General features: G+C 45.7%; 1 protein-coding gene across 3 annotated transcripts in view; it reads left to right on the forward strand.

Moving 5' to 3' along the window:
* Nucleotides 1–18156, forward strand: part of PLEKHG4B (pleckstrin homology and RhoGEF domain containing G4B) — a 646071-nt gene that overhangs the window by 208971 nt on the left and 418944 nt on the right. For all 3 annotated transcript variants that reach the window (XM_069620594.1, XM_069620595.1, XM_069620596.1), the window contains exon 2: nt 7829–8026. In XM_069620594.1, the coding sequence (XP_069476695.1) occupies nt 7829–8026 (198 nt within the window). The remainder of the gene's footprint in view (nt 1–7828; nt 8027–18156) is intronic.

Genomic DNA, 18156 nt, shown 5'->3' on the forward strand with positions numbered 1-18156 from the left:
GGGATTAGTTCATTAAGGTATGCTTAACCTGCACCAATCACTGGGGCCCATTTGGCTTGAAAAGAGGGCTGAACCCCTCACTTAGCAGATCATATGAAGACTTTGAAAGGAGTAAGGAGGACTAATTTGGACCCTGCCTGAAGGTACAGTCTACCTTAGATCTTCCGCCAGTGAAGGAAGGGCAGAATTTCCAAGAGGGAAGTAAGATCCCTCCCCTAAACCTCTCCCAGGGAACAGAGGCAGATACCGGACTGGGAGGACCCATCCAGCAGCTACAGAACCGGTACCGAGCCAGCACACAGCGTGCTGTGCTAGGTTTTGCCAGCAAGCTTCCTAGGTGGGAAGTGCCAGGGTGTCTCTGAACAAAGGACAAGGCATTGCCTGCAAACACTCATCAGCTTTCGGCCCTCCACCTTGAAAGGACGCCACAAGCCCGGCGAAGAAGCTAGCAGTGCCACAGAAACATCAACCAGAGTCCACCTTTTTAAGGACATTTTTTCGAATGCAGTCAAGCCCTCGAACCGCTACCGACTGCACCACTGACTGTTGTCACGCTGCAGTCACTAAAGCCGTCTGAGACGCCTCAACCAGCATTCCAGATCCACCAACCATCACAGAGACGATTCTTGACCCCGAGCCGCCGTGTAGGCCTGCCAGCAGCTGTCCGTCCAGCCTCGCTAGCCGAACTGCCTGCCGTCTGATACCCGCAGCTGTCTCCTGTCTTGAACTCTGTCATAGGAGCTGCAAAGCGTCCCGGAACCGACTCTACGCTGTCCAGCACCAAGAACATCTCACGCACCAGGTACATTGTGGTTCTGTCGTCCTGGTCCTTCTCCGAAGGCCCCTAGTGACATTTACGACCCCTTGCTCCCTTGGTGCTGAAACCAAATAACCTTGAACAGTTAACACTGATTGCTTTACCGACTATCCTCCTGTCAGTATCCAGAGTGCCTGTGAAACTGTCTGTCATCTGTGTTCATTTACAGTGTGGGTTGTGTTTTGTTGTGTGCTAGAACTGTCTGTTGTAATAATAATAATAAAGTAGGTATTTTTAATACAACCTTGACTGGGAAGTCCCTTTTTATCATTGGGTAATGTTTGTATTTTCACTGTTGTAACTAACCAACTATCCACGACCTTGCAGAGATAAGCCTGCTGTTCCGTCCACATTACCAAAAATTGGACAACAAGGTTTATAATTGACTTGTGTTCAATCTGTTCGGATGCCTTCTGGTGTACTAGAGGTGTGGAGCTGATTGATGGTTTAGAAACCAATATTCGCCATGGAAGACTGGTGCCCCATATAATCCGATGAATGTGAGTGATTTTATTTTTGAAGTGGTCTCTGAGATTGCTGCATAGTTTTTGTGAGGGTACTGGTGTGTTGTTGCATCCAGGTGCGTTTCTCAGATCATTTAGGATGTTGAATAGTTCTTTTTGGGTGTTGGTCACTATTGTTGTCTTGTAGTATTTCTTTTTGGCTCTGAGATTTTCTTTTTGTATGCTCTAATTTGTTTTTGATAGTTTATTCGTTTTGCCTGGTCATAGTTTTTCCTCCATTCTAGTTCAAGTTTCTATCTTTTATATTTCTTTTTATTGTACTGAGGTGGGGTGTGAACCATCTTTCCACTGCTTTCTTTTGAGAAGGGATGAAGGATTTTTCTGGGGAGATGCTGTCTATTGTATCGGTGATCCATTTCTGGATTAGGTCTGCTTTTTCATCTAGGTCGGTTCTGTCCAGGCTTGAGGTTGATGTTTTCGAGGATTCCAGTTGTTCTTTAAAGTTGCTACATTTGATGATACTCCAGGTCATGGGGAGCTTTTGGGGCTGTTTGGGTGTTTTGGCTGATAGTTAGATCACGAATGGTATGATGAGGTGATCTCTCCATAATTATTGTATCGGTGGTGCAGTAGAGATCAGGCTTTTGTTGGCGAAGATTGCGTCAAGAGTGTGTCCCGCTGTGTGTCGCTCCTCTTACCATCTGGCATAGTTTAATGATCTCCAATTGCCTGATTATTGATTTTTGACTGTTTGTGTGCGCCTCTTCAAACCATATGTTGAAGTCCCTGAGGATGATCGGGGAGTCGTGTTTGATAACTATGTTCATAATGGCTTCTATGGAGGTGTCTTCAAAGGTTGCATTGTGGATGAGTGGTCTATATATATGAGTATGAGTGTGAGGTTTGCTTTTTCATTGGCAGTTGGGTGAAGGATGAGGGATTTGCAGTTTCTGATGTTTAGTGGGTCGTCTGTTTTTATTTTTAGGTGTTCTTTGTAGGCTTTTTCAAGTCCTCCTCCTTTTTCCTATTCTGTTTACCTGTTTACATTTGAAGTCGTCAGGTAGGCAGCTGTGTAGTTTGACTTTGTAATTGTTGTCTGTAACCAGGTTGTTTATAACCAGGTTTCTGTGACGAATAAGATGTTTATTCCACCGTTGTATAGTTGATCTCTGTAGCATGTTTAGACATTGATCTAGCATTTATTAGATTGCAGTGTATTTTCATAAATGTTTTTTTTATTTTCAGGTTTCTTCATATGGTGGTTTTGTTGGTTTTCCTTTTAGCTCTTGGAATGTGCGGTGTGCTCAGTAGGATCTGTTTCTTCATTGAGTAGATCTGCTAGGTTTTGTATTGGGTTGTTCCCGATTTCTTCTGGTTCCTCCTCTGTGCCTCGTTGCAGTTGCTGTAGGTGCCCAAGTGTTTTAGTAATATATGGAGTGAGGGCATTGTTTTCACTTTTGTTCCTGCTGGGTGTTAGTAGTCTTTTCCAGCATGGTCCTGTTATCTTGCTGGAGCATCTGTGTTTGGTGGTTGTGAATTGTTCTGGTTGAGATCCGTCACAAGATATGGTGTTGGGTATAAAGATTTTTTCCTTCTCTTGGAGTTTGATCCATTTTCTGTCATGCGTGTGGGTGTGTGTGTTCAATGGTTGTCTGTTTATTTGTGGGGTGCCATGGTTTAGTCCCATTCGATTTATTCTTTCGAGTTTGCTCTCCCATCGTCCCGTTCTGTGTCATGGCTTACTGTGGTTCTTTGGAATCTATTAGTTTAGTGGGTTTGCGTTATTGCGGTTGTAGGTCTTCAGGATTTGGTTGTTTATTGATATTTCCTTTGTGTTTCCGGTTTTGTTTTTGGTGTTTGGTCCTTTTTGGTTGTGGTTGTTGAAGCAGGGGTAGTATACCCTCACGGTTCGGTCGTTTGCAGATATTTCCTTTCTGTTTCAGATGTGGTTTTTTCCATTTGGGCCCTTTGGTTGATGTTGTTGGAGGCGAGTTGTGCTGCTAGCTAGCCGTTAGAGTTGGTTGGAGACCTGGTGGTTCATGTGCGGCGGTGGAGGGCGTTTGGGGTGGGTGCCCTACATACGTTGTGGTGACAACTTTCTAGGGTGTACAGGGGGTTTAGGGTCGCTCAAGCCAGAGAGGCCTAATATGGTGCACAACAGTGAATGCGGTAACAACTAGCTTTGGGATACCTGGATAGTGGGAGAGAGGCCTAATATGGGGGCACAACAGTAAATACAGTAACACCTTAAACATATGGCTAACTAACCCAATCAGTCTAGATGTGATATGTTTGCTCAGATACAGTAGGGTTAAATGTGAGATATAGCTAACTAAGCACAATCGGGCTAAATGTGAGATATGGTTACCTAGACACAGTCCGATCAGGTGTGAGATATAGCTAACTAAACCCAGTCAGGCTATATGTAAGATATAGCTAGCTAAATGCAGTCAGGCCAAATGTGAGATGTGGTTGGCCAGATACAGTAGGGTTAAATGTGGGTTAGAGCTAACTAAACGGAGTCGGGCCCGAATCGAGATATTGCTAACTAAAGACAGTCAAGCTAAATGTGAGATCTGGTTAACTAGACCCAATCTATCTAAATGCGAGATGTAGCTAACTAAACACAATCGGGCTAAATGCGAGATATGGCTAGTTTAGAAAAAACGGGCAAAATGCGAGATGAGACTTACTAGACACAGTACGTTTAAATGAGAGCTATAGCTAACTAAACACAATCCAGCTAAATGTGAGATATGCTTGCCTAGATGCAGTCCAGCTAAATGTGAGGTATCGCTAACTTAGACAAAATCAGCCTAGATGAAAGATATGGCTACTTAAACACAGGTAAGGCTGAAATGAAATACACGGCTAACTAACACAGTCAGGCTTTTGTGTGTTGGGTGGTCTGGCTGGGTCTCCTCCCAGTCAGGTTCTTTTGCGAGCCCTGCAGCAGGAGAGAGGACAGGGGGAGGAGGTGTGGGCGGGCCTTATGGCCACTTTTCTCCCCCCCCTTCCCTCCTCTCTACCACGTTGGCAGCTCCCCAAAGGGGCCTAACGGGTTAATGCACGAAATGGGTCCACAACCTAGAAAAGGGAAGGAAGCAAGTAGTGCAAAGAGTCTTAAGGCAGTTCTGCAGCAAACAATCCTAAATGAAAGGCAGTCCAGTCCCTAAGAAGAGGGAAGCCTATTGCTCAACTGTACTTGCAATGCTGGCGCACGCTGTAATGCAGATGGGCAAAACGGGGTCTCTTGAAGGGTCTGTAGCAGCTCAGGAAGGTGGGTGAGGTGGTGCAGAATAAGTTACCACTATTTGTGGAGGGTCTCCCCAACAGGGCAGAGCAGGTTCCAAGAGTTGGAAATAGTTTGCTAGTTTGCTAGTTCGCACTAGCAGTGGAAAGGAGAGGGGCCCTCGGGGGCCTCTCATGCCTACAAATGGATGGATGCACTAGGGGCCACTGGTTAGGGTTGCAATTACTCACCAACCGCCGGCGTACTCCGGACCAAACTTCGGCAGTTGAGTCCACTTGGGTTGCAGGCTCAAATGCGGCAATCTCGAGGCTCTGCGGCTTTCAGCGACAATGTTACAGCGTTGAATCCCAAATGGGACAGTGTTTTTTTTTCTCTGCTCCTTGTGGATGGATCAGGCCAGTTCCACTGTAGCGGGCTTCAGGGCACAGAGGAGCACGGCTGCAATGAGTTTGCAAAGTTCGTCACCACGGCTGGAGACGCGATAACCATGCGTACTCTGGTTCGCCGCTCTTTACTCCAGACCTGGCAATGCCAAGTATACGAAATTCGGTGTGAGAGTGCCGTGCACACAGAGCTTGCGATGTACCAAGTTTCAAGGGCCTCCTTGAAACGGCAGCGGTTTCAGAGCAAAGGTCCCTGCGCAAGCTGGTCAGCCCACTGGTTGGCCCAGGGACACTTCCGAGAAGGCTTACTTGCAGGGTTTGATGAAGGTGCTGAGAATAGTCTCACTATTCCAGTGGGTCGAAGCGTCTTCGCAGACCTTCTAGGATGACCAGATGCAGAGGGGTCCAGCGGGATGAAGCAGGCTCAGGGTGCCAAACCTTCCAGCAGATCACCAGTGGTTCCTCGACTGCTTCCTATTTTCAGGATACTTGGATCCTACCCTTCGTTCAGTGAGAACTCCAGAGATCGACCTGGTATGGGTGTTTTGAGCCTTCTCTTATCCAAAATATCCTTCGTGCCAAAACGAAGAGGACCCAATGCGAGATATGCTCACATACAGGCATGCCATACGTGGACCAATCATGGACCAAGGTGGTCCCAGGCATTCACAGCACACCAGACTATCTGGCACCCAGGATGTGTATTGGAACCAGACAGTCCAGCCCACATCCTAGAAGCACACACACAAGAGATGCAGAAGCTCGCGAAAGCTTGGTGTTTCGCGGGAGAATACATGCCCAAATGAGGACAGACCCGGGTCGGCTTGACCTGAGGAAGGTGAAGGGGCAAGATGGCCAAAGGACAGGACAAAGAACCTCGTGGCATGGCCATTTTGGAGCCAGGCCACCTATTTGTGCCAAATGCTGTAACCGCGGTTTAACTGGAAGGAAAGGGTTAAAAATACATGAAAACATAAGCTGCCTCCAGCCCTGTCCAAGGCACATCTGCACTTCTCCTAAAAAAAATCCTTCGAGAGTATCTAGGACCTTTGGAAATGATAGGAAGACCCAAATGCACTGTTCTGTAAGCTACAGTGTGCACTTGCAACATGTTGCAGAAACGTTGCAACAAGGACTAAGGGAAACAGTCTGGCAGTACTGACTGTTTTCAAGGGGATGTCAGTTTCCCCATAACAAAGTGAGCGAAAAGCCCAGGGGAGTGCAGCAGAAGGCTGTGCTCCTCTGGCAAAGTCAAACTATGGTGTTTAACATCAGCAAACATTTGGGGGGTACACAATTGGAAGGAAAATTACACATGGAATTGAAATCTTTCCTAACATAATGATAATGTGTTATTTATTTAGCGCCTTAACATGTATGCCATCCCATTTCATGCCCCTGGTGCCCCACCAGGAAGTGATGGTGTTTTTAAAGGGAAGTTTGTCTCTGGTTTACTCAGTCCACCTTTCTGTCCTACCCACAAAGGAATGTCCCACAATGCAGGGTGATTTGTATGGGACTTCTTCATCTGTTGAGAGATATTGGTTAAATTAATTCTGGCCTTATGCATCTTCTAAAACACCTCGATGTCGAGCCCCCTATCTTGTTGAGCCCTTCCTATGCCCCCACCCCATGCAGATGTTGCTGCACGTATTCTAAAAGGAGTGTGTTCCATATTCTGTGCTGTGTGCTGTCCCAGCCAGCCATGGTGGTAGCTGTTTTCCTGGATGGCCTGGAACTGAAAATGGCTGAGGGCCTTGCTGTACCTGTGTATGAAGAACTGGCTTGTTGTGAGAAAATAATTTGTGATGCTTATCGGGCAGTTGACCCAGTCTTAAATGCAGTAGAGGTTGATCAACCTACCTTTCCTTGTTTTTGTTTTTCTTATTTCTATTGTCATTCAGTCCCATCCAATGCCTACATCTAACATGGCCAAACCATCATTGGCCCTTCTTTTTAGAAGCTCCTAACTCGCTGGCCCTAAGGGCCCCAAAGCAGGCCAGTGCAAGTCCTACCCCTAAACATTCTAAGAGGAAATAATTTACTCTTCTAATTCCAGTTCTAGAAATTTGAGGAAAGTATTTTGTTTTGGAACCTCGGAATAGGGTGCCATGGATCCCCTAGTCCTCTTTTGCAACTTGGAACAGAGGGCACCAATTCCTTACACCCTTCTTTGGGTTGGTGCCCACGCCTCCCCTTCCCTGTCTTCACCTCCTCCACAGCCATGCTTGGGAAAGCGCAGTGGGGTGGGTCGGTTCTATGTGAACTATTTTTTATTATTTTTTTTACATTTGGCCGCAAATATATGCTGGCGGAGACCCTCCGCAACCCTCTCCCCACGACATCCCCCTTTCTTTATTATCACGATTACCCACCCCCACATATATTTGCGGTGAAATTCCTATAGAATAATTAGACAAATTCTGCCAAAATGTAATCTCCCTACCCCTGCTCTGCCCACTACAAACTCAAGTGCAAACACCTTAAATGAAGGAAGTGAAAAGTGTACACAGCAGCATCAAAAATAAGTGTCTCTTGATGGAAATGGTCAGAATGTCAGTTTGTTTGAGGAAATGCAGCATGAAGCACATGGTTACTGAGTTCAACATGTCTTCATCTACTCTGTTGCACATGCTTAAATGTACCCAATACACAGTGTTATCATTAGAAATGTTGGACTATGTTCTAAGGTTGGCCTTTCTTGATTTGGCTTGAGCTAGTTCACTTATTCATCATTATGTTCTTCTTATCACAGTGTCTCGCAGGTAAGGATGCAGTAATCTGCATCTCGCAGGATAATCGGCATCTCCCAGGAGCTGCGTCCTCCTTCCTTCAATAGTCCGTAGAGCTTATGTAGAGGAGTGTAAATTAAAGGTGGCAGAAACTAATGGTGTTCCTCCTCTTGTTACAGGACTCAGAGTCTCTCGACACTTGCATCCAAAGCACCCTCTCCGCACTTTACCCGCCGTTCGAGGCCACCGCTGCAACTGTACTCTGGCAACTTTTTGGTATAGTTGAGAAATTGTACAGAGGAGATGGCCTTCGATGCTTGATTGATTTTCTTGTCCCTGCTAAAAGAATCTTGCAGTGCATTCAGCAAGAAACCTGTGTAAGTATAACCACCTTTTTCCCCCCATTGTATGAAACGTGTAATAATGTGTGCTCACATCTTGTAACTGGAGAGTACAGCTGACTGAGCAGATAATCTGGATAGCCTACGTCACTGCAAATGACTAACTTGTATCATTGAAGCGACTTGGAACACCCACTACCTTTTTTAACTGTTTCCTTAAAGTTTTTGTACGTGTTGGGAATTGTTACTTAATCTAACTGGAAAAATGTGTAGCTTTTGCGTAACGAATGTAATTTTGGTTCGCTTCAGGTTTGTGTTAGGGGTGGCTCTCATTCAGGTGCCTTACTGCAAGGCCATGCCATTCCTAAGAAGGGTCTGACTCCCTTGACAGTACATACAGAAATACAGTGTAACTGTTTGGCACACTGCAGTTCACCTTACTTTAGTAGATCAAGGACCCCTCCTCAATGCAGAGTTCAATAATAACGTTTTGTGTTGGCCACATGAAGAGGAATTCTTATGGTAAACTCTAGTCAATTAAATAAAGGGTTAGTGGCTATGACTCCCTAGGTATAATGGAGAAAAGCCTACAATAAGGTATGTGCTTAATGCTGCGTTACCAAGAAGGCACTAACGGCGATCAAAGTTAAGATTTTGTAAGCAGGAGCTAAAAGCAGCCCTTGGGTATCGGGCGTCAACCAATAGGCAGGAGCTATCTCTGGGGGAAAACAAGAGCAAGTACAGAGCGTGCCACAAATCTAACTTTAGCAAGGGATGCAAATGATGTAGGTTTGCCCAGTATTTGTTTCCATAGATATGTGCTTTATTCTCCTTTATGTACTTTGCCAAACAGAGTTAATCTCACATGGGTATGTTATGCTAACCGTCTGCCTGGCAAGTCAAAAGTAGCTCCTGGTAGTTATTGGTTTCAAGCTAACCCGGCTGTTCTAGGCTATAAGCCGTAGCTAAATAACTCCATGTAATTTTGAACCCTGTGTATGGCTTTCACAAATTATTTCCTGTTAACTGCTCACCCTGGCTTGTAACAACACACTGTCACAAAACAGGGAAGTACACCCTAATGATAAAAAGGGAAAGAAGGACTTCACAGCTTGTCTAATCCTTTCTGGAGGAGCCAGGAAGGTGAAGGAAGCACGCAGGGTGTCCGGCATGCCAAGGTGGGAGCACAAAGGTCTGACGCTGGCCTGGGGAAGAATTGCCGACCAAACCCCGGTGGACAAAGGCACCTGGCATCCTCTAGGACAGGGAATCGCAGAGGAAGTGAACCGCGCAGCGAGAAGGAGAAGGGAGACTGAAGAGCGACTGCAGTCTGCAGAAGTCCTCGGCAGCCCCAGAAGTCCACCAGCTGCTTGAAACACCCTGGAGACTCCAGAGCCCTAGCGGACGATGAAGCAGAGTATAGGGGTGGCCGGAAAGGCGTTGGGGGTGGGGGGAGACTAAGAAGGTTGTATGCAATAAAACAGGACAAAGGAGATTACCAATACAGGGTCTGGGACGCATACCATAGGAAAGAGACCAATCTCAAATTGTTGGCTATCTGATAGTACTTGGCAGGAAAGTGAACCAAGTCTACTCAGGAGGTAATTAAAGAAGAAATGTGAGTCTGGGACCCTCACCCTTATAAAGATCAGCACTGCTCACCATAGACCCAGTACCCGGAAGGATAGTGAACCAGGTGGGCTGTGGGATGTGAAGCCTAAAGAACGTCATGGGGAAGAGATTCATTCCCTCTCTTGTTTGTGAACAGTGAAAATGTGAGAGAGACCAGGGGAAGGGGAAGGTATTGTGAAAGCCTGAGAAAGGCAATTCTGAAAGCCTGAGAAAGGCCAGGTGAAGGAACATATACCCCCTGATATTGTGAACTGTGCAAACTTGAGCAGGTCCAGGGGAATGAAAGCATATCCCCCCTGGCATTGGGAAATTTGAGAAACCCAAGAACGGCCCGGGGGAGGGAGTCATTCCGCCCTGGTATTTGTGAACACTGTGATACAAGCTAAGGGAAGGGAGTCATTCTCTTGGCATTGTAGGAAGCCTGGAGAAAGGCCAGGGGAAGGGAGTCATTCCCCCTGGGGTTTGGAAATGTTGGGATGCCTGGGAAAGACCAAGAGAAGGGAGTCATTCACTTGGCCTCAGGGTCTTTGAGTTGGCACATTGCTTCACTTGTGAACATTGTGAGAAACCGGAGAAAGACCAAGAGAAGGGAGGCATTCTCTTGGTACCATGGTTTTGAGCAGCAAGCTTTGCTTTAATTTTGAATTGAGATTTTTTTACAATCTGGAGCTTTGGGTGCTGTATTTGAAAAGAACTGCAACCTGTGGAAGGGAGCCATTCTTCGGCAATTAAGAAGAGTCAACAACTTTTTTGTTTAGTTAGAAGTGTAAAGGAAGGAAATAGGTTTTGACACAGGATGGTTGACCTTGAGGCAGGGGAACCCCATCTTAATAATAGGGTGAGATAGGGGGTTTCCTTTACTTTCCTCACAAATAAGTCTTTAGAAACCATCATGCCACCTGTGTGTCAGTCTCCTCCTTCCACACTCTTACACAAGGGAGCACAGACCAATCCAGGGAGTCCCCTCCCCTCCCAACCACCCCCTCCCCCTGCTGCACAAGGAAACATTTTAAATTATGGGTTCAAGTGGTGCATTTTACAGTACTTTCTGTGATTACTTGATTAAAAAGCCACATAGTTTACAATTGGTTGTTTCTGGTAAAGCATGCCAAAAAATAACATTGGATGCCAAGTCACCAACAATGGACAGGGGCATTTTCCAATGCATTTTCATAATGCCTTTGCCCACTATCTGCCAATACTCTGCAAGTGTAAATATATGTTGATACTGATTGTGCCCACACATGTCCATTCTACTGTTTGCTCTGCCCATAATGCTTGTAATACTATAACAAAACATGTTCCTACTGCCTCTGCCAATATATGCCAGTGTCCCCACATATGAACATACTCCTGTTGGCTTTGCCTTAATGCCAGTAAAACAATGCCATGCCACAGTAAGGAAACATGCCGTCTCCTCCCTCATGCAAGAACACTTGTCATGCTGCCTTTGCTTTTGATGCGAGCACTAGATTTCACACAGCAGTAGTATCCAGTCCCATTGTAGTACCCTCCTGACAGAGACACACGCACAGAGTACACTCACACAGATGTACACACAGAGATATACGCATACACTCACACAGATGTACACACGGAGATAAGCATGCACACACACAGATATGCATGCACACATTCAATGACATGCTACGCATTCATACACCCCTGTCATTCACACGAACACCCAGAACATTCAGACTGCATTCAAATGAGTGCTTGCACCCATGTACACCATTCATTTATATGAGTGCACTTACAGACACACCCTTGCTTACTTACACACCTGTGCATGCATACATTCATACATACAATCCTCGTATCACACCACATAAGCATACAAATATGCTTCCCCCCTGCCCCCTTACCTGCTGTTTCCCTCCAGACTCCATGTCGCCTCCACAGCTACTCCATAGGCCTCCAGCTAACACGTTCTACACAAGCCGGAAACAGGGAGAGCCTCCTGGATCCTGACGTGCGTGGAGCACGGTAGTTGGAGAGCGACCCCTGCTGCTCAATTTGCAGGGTAAAACCTGTAAATGCCCACACAGCGCACCACGCTGAGTGGGCATTTACAGATTTTTGGTGGTGGGCCTGGCCTGCTCAGGCCCTTGTCACGACCCACGCCCAAAACCCCCTCTGACAAACACATTGGCCAGGTGGAGTCAGGACTCAGGCCTCTAGAACCTGGCATCCTCTTCAAAAGCCCTCATGGGGCCAGTCCTGGTGCCTATGGCGCCAGGCTCATACATCATGAAAACAATGTGCTTGGGAACTACTTTATTGTATTGTCAGCCAACATGGAGGCATCCACATAGCTTGGTTCCTAGGAACCAAGCTATGCGGTCTAGTGTTTTGGGTGTGGTAGCCTAGGGACTACTTTACCTGGACTATTTTGTTGGGGCTATTTAAACCACACCCGAGCAAGACAACACGCTTCGTGTTACTTTGCAGCTTGCAATGTGACACTCACCATGTCCAGCTATTCCCTCGAACCTCGGAGAAGCAGAACCTGCAAGGAGACAAAAGGAACAACATTAGCAGCAGCATGTTACCTGCAGTCTAAATCTTTAAACACTCGCAGCTACTGAGAACAGCTTCCTTGAATCTGCACGCCTCTCGGAGGGAATGACCTGAAAGAGGAAGATAGAGGCAACATTAAAGAAAGCAGTAGAGACATTTACAAATTACGAACTGCTCCAAAGGCTTACCTGGCTGTTCGCCTCTCGGCTGGCACCACTCAGGACATTCCACTTGCGCTGAAGAACACCGTGACCTACAAGGAAGAAAAACACAGGCTAGCAAAGGCAAGACTTCGCAGCGCTGCGCATAGCGCTTACTTACCGCATCATAGTGCTCTTAATGCGCCATCGTTTACCAGCGGGGCTCAACCAAGCCAGTTCTCTCTGCTGAAGCTCCGCATAGCTAAGGGAGAAAAAAGAGACATTTTAAACTAAGAAAGGCATGCAGGATAGCAACAAAACTAAAGAACAGCAATAAGACTTACCTGAACAATATCAAATGGGCCGGCGTCAGTGAAGTAACTGGCCCGCACTTGCCCATGAATGACAATGCGCCCCTGCAAAGAAGGCGGGATGGAGAGCATGCCTAATTCTACCACAAGGTGAGGAGAGGTCGCCAGAGGGACTGAAATCATATGGGGGTGGAGGGAGGATACTTCCCCCAGTCGGTTAGTCTTGAACACAGTCCTCCTGTATTTTCAGGCAGAACCTTCCCCGCAGACCACATCGGGGCAAAGCTGAGAAGCATACCAGCGAGTAACCCGGCTGGGTGGCGTCCCTGTGGATACCAGGTGAGCGTAACAGCCCTACCCAGTCTACACCACTGGCTACAGTGATGTTTCCTAGACTCTGGGCATCAATGATGCATTCATGAAGCCCAGGCAAGGCCCAGAGGTCCTTCTACTAAGGTGCTAGTCCTACTCCACCCAAAGCGGGCCCTAGCAGCTTGGAAAGCAACAAATGCTCCTGGCATGCAACTGGGACTGCGTATTTACCTGGAGTAAAAACATGATTATAAGGCCTAAAATATGAAGGTGATCTAGGTGGGCCCTGCCACAAAGAACACATAGCCGCACCCAGACCTTCTCTCTCTGGCAAGGAGTCTATCTCTTCAGCCTTGTATGAGAACCGTGCCTGCGTGGGGAGGGGAGGGGGGAGAGTGTAGAGGAGAGGGAAGAGGGGACAGGGGAGAGGGGAGAGGAACAGTGTGCTGGGGGGGTTAGGGTAATCTCCCAGAACATACCATTCTTGACTGAAAATATGTATCATGGGTTTTTAAGTTCCTACAGGTAACTAAATATATTGTATACACTTACAATAAATATTCTTAGTCTGCCACCCTGCTGGCTGCAAAGAACTTAAGGTTAAACCATAATTAAGTGTTATAATGTTGTCTGTTATGATGTTTCAGGAATATTGAATCGTGGGGGACCTGGGTCTTCTATTGTCGATCTGATATGTCAACCAGATGGTGAATGAGGAGGGATCCCCTTAGAAGTGCAGTAGCTTGATCTCAAGTGTCGCCCTGTGCAGTTGTGCACCGAAAGGGAACAGACTGCCCAAGAACCGGAATACAGAAACAAGCAGTGGCATGCTCTCAGACCATGTACTTCAGTGCCCATACTACGCAATATGCTATACTCTGCAGAAGACCATGGAACACCACAGAGTTGCCACCCTCAAACAAGGGAATTGAAAGATGGTGCTGCATACCGCAACCGTATTGAACCCCTGAATCCAAGGTCTATGAGGGACCTGCTGTGAATCCTGAAACACAAGTTCAAGAATAAAGACCTGTTGGGATGTCTGAATTTTACCCCAAGGTCCAAGATTGGGTTGGGAGGGGGTGTTGTAAGTCCTCCAAGAACGAAGGGACTAGTTTGTTTTGTTGCAGGAGAAAAGGGATGGACTTTGAAGAGTAGGTTTGGGGACTATTTATTTTGGCCAAGCCTTGAAACTTTGTTATTGGTATAGGGTAGCCAGGAGGCTTCAAGCTCATGAAGGTTGGGTTTGAAACTTTTCTATGTTGACCAATCCTTTGGCATTTTCTTTATTAGAAGTAGGGCATCCCTGTAGACACGAGGGCTTATTAAAACTGATTTGGACCTTTGTTTGATCACAAGTGGTTATTTGGGAGCACCATGGGATCACTGTGTAGTTTAGCCCATCTTAATGCATTCATATTTAAAAAGCTCTTTAGTTTTAGCGTTTACCCTATTACATGTTAGGCATTTATCTAACCCTGATCTTATAGTAATAACAATATTGTTGGAACCACCCATAGAGTGTGATGTCTACATTGCCTCGAGTTCCACATAGATGCCAACCATTTCTAGTGGCTGGCTTTAAACACTTCTACTGAAAACATACATTGGTGGCATGCTGTGTGACGGCATCATGAAGCAAGAACAGACGAGATTCAAAGTTAAAACAATGTATGTTTATTAACTTAAATGTAAGGATGGTGTAAGGCATAATGTGATCTATGCTAAGGTGGGATTTCCCTACCTAAAGAAACTAAGGATAGGTCAAGTCAGTAAGTTCACTTAAAAGTTAGTCTTTGTCCAAAACCTATACTTGCCTCACAACTAAAGCTAAACAATGTGTAGGAATGTCAGCAACAAACGAAATAGTGTTCCAATTGAGGTTCTGAGCTTCTTCCAGCTCTAGGCTTATGTTCCACCTCCCCTTCCCCAAGTTCAAAGCAGTTCCAAAAGGGCTCGGGTTTCCCTTCCCCAAGTAGACAGCACAGTTCCCGAAAAGGCATTGGGGTTCCCTTCCCCTAGGCAATAACTCAGTTCCAAAACTCACTTTACAGACTAAAATGAATACTAAGCAAAACTGCCTACAAACATCCCTCCAATCTAAATCCATGACTAATAAACCTAAAAACCCCCTATTCACGCACACTCCTTTTAGCTTTGCTCGTCTCACTATCACTGAGGTAGAAAGCATCATTAGTAAATTGAAACCATCCAACTGTCAAGGTGACTCCTGTCCAGTGTTCCCTCTAAGCTGTGCGCATGTGCGCTTGCCCAGCTTCCTTCTGGGTGCCGCTCAGAAGAATTTTAGCAGCGCACACAGACAACTCTCACCTATTCAAAAATATTTAATAAGGCACAAGCCACAGTAATTGAAATTAGCTTTCTCTTAAAATAAGCAAATAGTCTTAATATTCTGCTAATTTGCATTACACTACTAGGCAAGGGTGACCCTAACACCTAAAATCCCTAAAAGCAAAATACACACATAAGAGGTTAAAAACTAATATGAAAAACTGGTTCCATGAACAGAAAAATGTAACCAAGAAATGCCTGCACACCTTAACCAAATAATGGGCCTCATTCTGAGTCCGGCGGTAAACCTGCCGGTGCTACCAGCGGGTTGCCGCCAGACTCAGATTAATTTACTGACACCTAACCTCCCAGTGCCACTGGCTCATTCCGAGTCTGGCAGCCGGGAAGTCAGGTGCAGGTATATTTGTAAAACCCCATTCCCATTGAGTCCTATGGGACTCTATGGAAGTGGGGACACGGTAGCACCGGCACTGTTGCGAACGGTGCCGGTTCACCCTGTGAAAAGTCTGCCTACCATGACCGCTGGCCCCGGCAGGCAGGCTTGTAGGTGAGCTTACCGGCACCCTTGTTCCCAGACCGGCAAACTTATAATGAGGCCCAATGTTCCCGACCCATGACTCCTAAGCTTGTTTCTACCACACCTTTACCTTATGACTCTAACTTCTGCTCCAGAACACATTCAGATAGTACCCGACAACCTTGACTCTTCCTCTCTTTGCTCTTGCGAAAGGTTAGCAGACGTGTACCTACATCCACTTGTTTTATGTGTGTTGTAATACGAATAATATGAATACTGTTCACGTGCCAGAATGTCTGTTACTCATTGTGCCTTACCAAATGCGCCACCCACACGATACAATCGAACTACCAGCTAAAATATCGGATCCTGACTATAAGTAAGCAGGCTACCTGGGTGTGTAACCTTATCCCATGCTTCCTCTTCTTTGTACAAATGTCACGCAAGTGCTTTGAAGCTGCCACTTTACAATTATTAAACTCAAATATTATTTTGCCCTGCAAGGGTTTTGAGAAGACAAATGTGATGCTCAGTATCTCCTACTTTAGCATTACTAACATTACACCATAAGTGGAGAGCAACATTAAAATGTATCATTTTACTTTGCCTACAAGGGATAATGGGTATGGCCTATGCCTGGGATTACTCGTCCATAGTATCAGGGCACCGGATATTGGGATATTCAGACAGGAGAATGCTTTTCACACAATCTACCTCGTTTCCACGTGTTCAGAGTTCCTTTGGGCATAGGCCTTTACACATTATTTGGTAACTCGCTTCTATGCAAAAACGGTTTCACTGAGTTTTGTTTAATCCTACACAATGTTATAAGGTTGGGGTATATTGCAAACAATCTTGTATTAACTGCAGAAGAATTGTGTACATGCAGAGTCATGACATTCTTAAAATGCACATAATATGTTGCGGCATTAAATATGCCTTGCTTACAAAGTATTGTGGGTCTGCAAATATCCCAGTGAGTGTTTACTGCTACAATCCCTCACTTTTTACAATGCTCTATCAACTAGTATTAGAGGCTAGCACAGGGGCAGGGGAAGGGTATGGGTGGAAGAGCACAGGTCATCACTCCTTGCGGGTGACGAACAAAACAGCAAATTTCAAAAACCAAGTCAGACGTTTCAGCAGTAGACTGAAAGAAATGTGTTGCTTGTTTGCTAAAGGATAGGACATTCCAGTATCCGTCTAGACAACAGCACCTTCTTTTTTTATTTATGCTCAACTGCTGATTACACAAATTATTAGAAGCATGTTCTCTGTACCCTTGAATTACTTCAATAAAGTGGCACTTGAATTCCTATCAGCATGTTTTTTGACACATTGCTTTTAATTGCCATTAATCCATCGACAAATGTGTATTCTGTCTGAATTTGACAGCAACATCAGTTTATGATAAGAGATATGTGTTTTTTGTAGTACACATGAGTGATTTTCCAGTGGCATAAAACGTTTGCAAGGTACTGTGGCAGATGTTACAGTCTTGGACTGGTTGAGGGGGGTTTTCTGTTTAATCACATATGACATATTCTATTTTAGCCTATGTGTTTGGAAAAAGGGTTGTAAGATTTGTCAAGAATTGCAGTGGCTATGAAGAGGAAATTCCTTTCGAAACTCTTCTGCAACGGTAGTTCACTAAACACGCATGCTCACAAAGTGGATTACCTCATTAGTCAGTTGCGCACATGGAAAATAATGTGCGCACAACAGCAAACCAGATCCGCACATAGAGAAAAATAATTAGAGGGAACATTGCTCCTGTCCCACCCCCATCATCAAGGAATCTGCACATGAACTTGCCCCTTTCATCACCGCCTTTATCAATTCCTCATTCCACTCGGGCATTGTTCCTGACAACCTCAAGGACGCATGGGTCATCCCATTGCTCAAAAAACCTTTGCTGGACCTGAGTATCCCCACTAATTATAGGGCGATTGCCGCGGTCCCATTCTTATTGAAAATTTTGGACAGGGCAGCGTATTTACAGATTCAAAAATACCTAGAAAACAACAATCCTCTTGGCACAAGACAATCTGGCTTCCGACCTAAGCACGGGACTCAAAACCCAAATCGAGGACCTAAAAGACAATGGGAAAATGGCCTTACTATTACTCCTCGATCTATCAGCAGCTTTTGATCTGGTCAACCATCAAATCCTCTGTTGCCACTTTAAATCAGCGGTCCACTTCTCTGTAAAAGCCACCAAATGGATCAGGTCCTTCCTGGATAACAGACAGATAAGGGTATTCTCACCTACCGCCTCAGCAGAGCCTACTCCGGTGCCTTGCGGGGTTCCTCAGGGTTCATGCACTTCACCAACACTATATAACGTTTTCACTAAACCTCTGTTTGATGTACTTGATTATCTGGGTGTCGCATACACCATCTATGCTGATGACACCCCGA

The sequence above is a fragment of the Ambystoma mexicanum genome, chromosome 5q, assembly GCF_040938575.1.
Source record: "Ambystoma mexicanum isolate Mex_15411 chromosome 5q, UKY_AmexF1_1, whole genome shotgun sequence".
Classification (NCBI taxonomy): Eukaryota; Metazoa; Chordata; class Amphibia; order Caudata; family Ambystomatidae; genus Ambystoma; species Ambystoma mexicanum.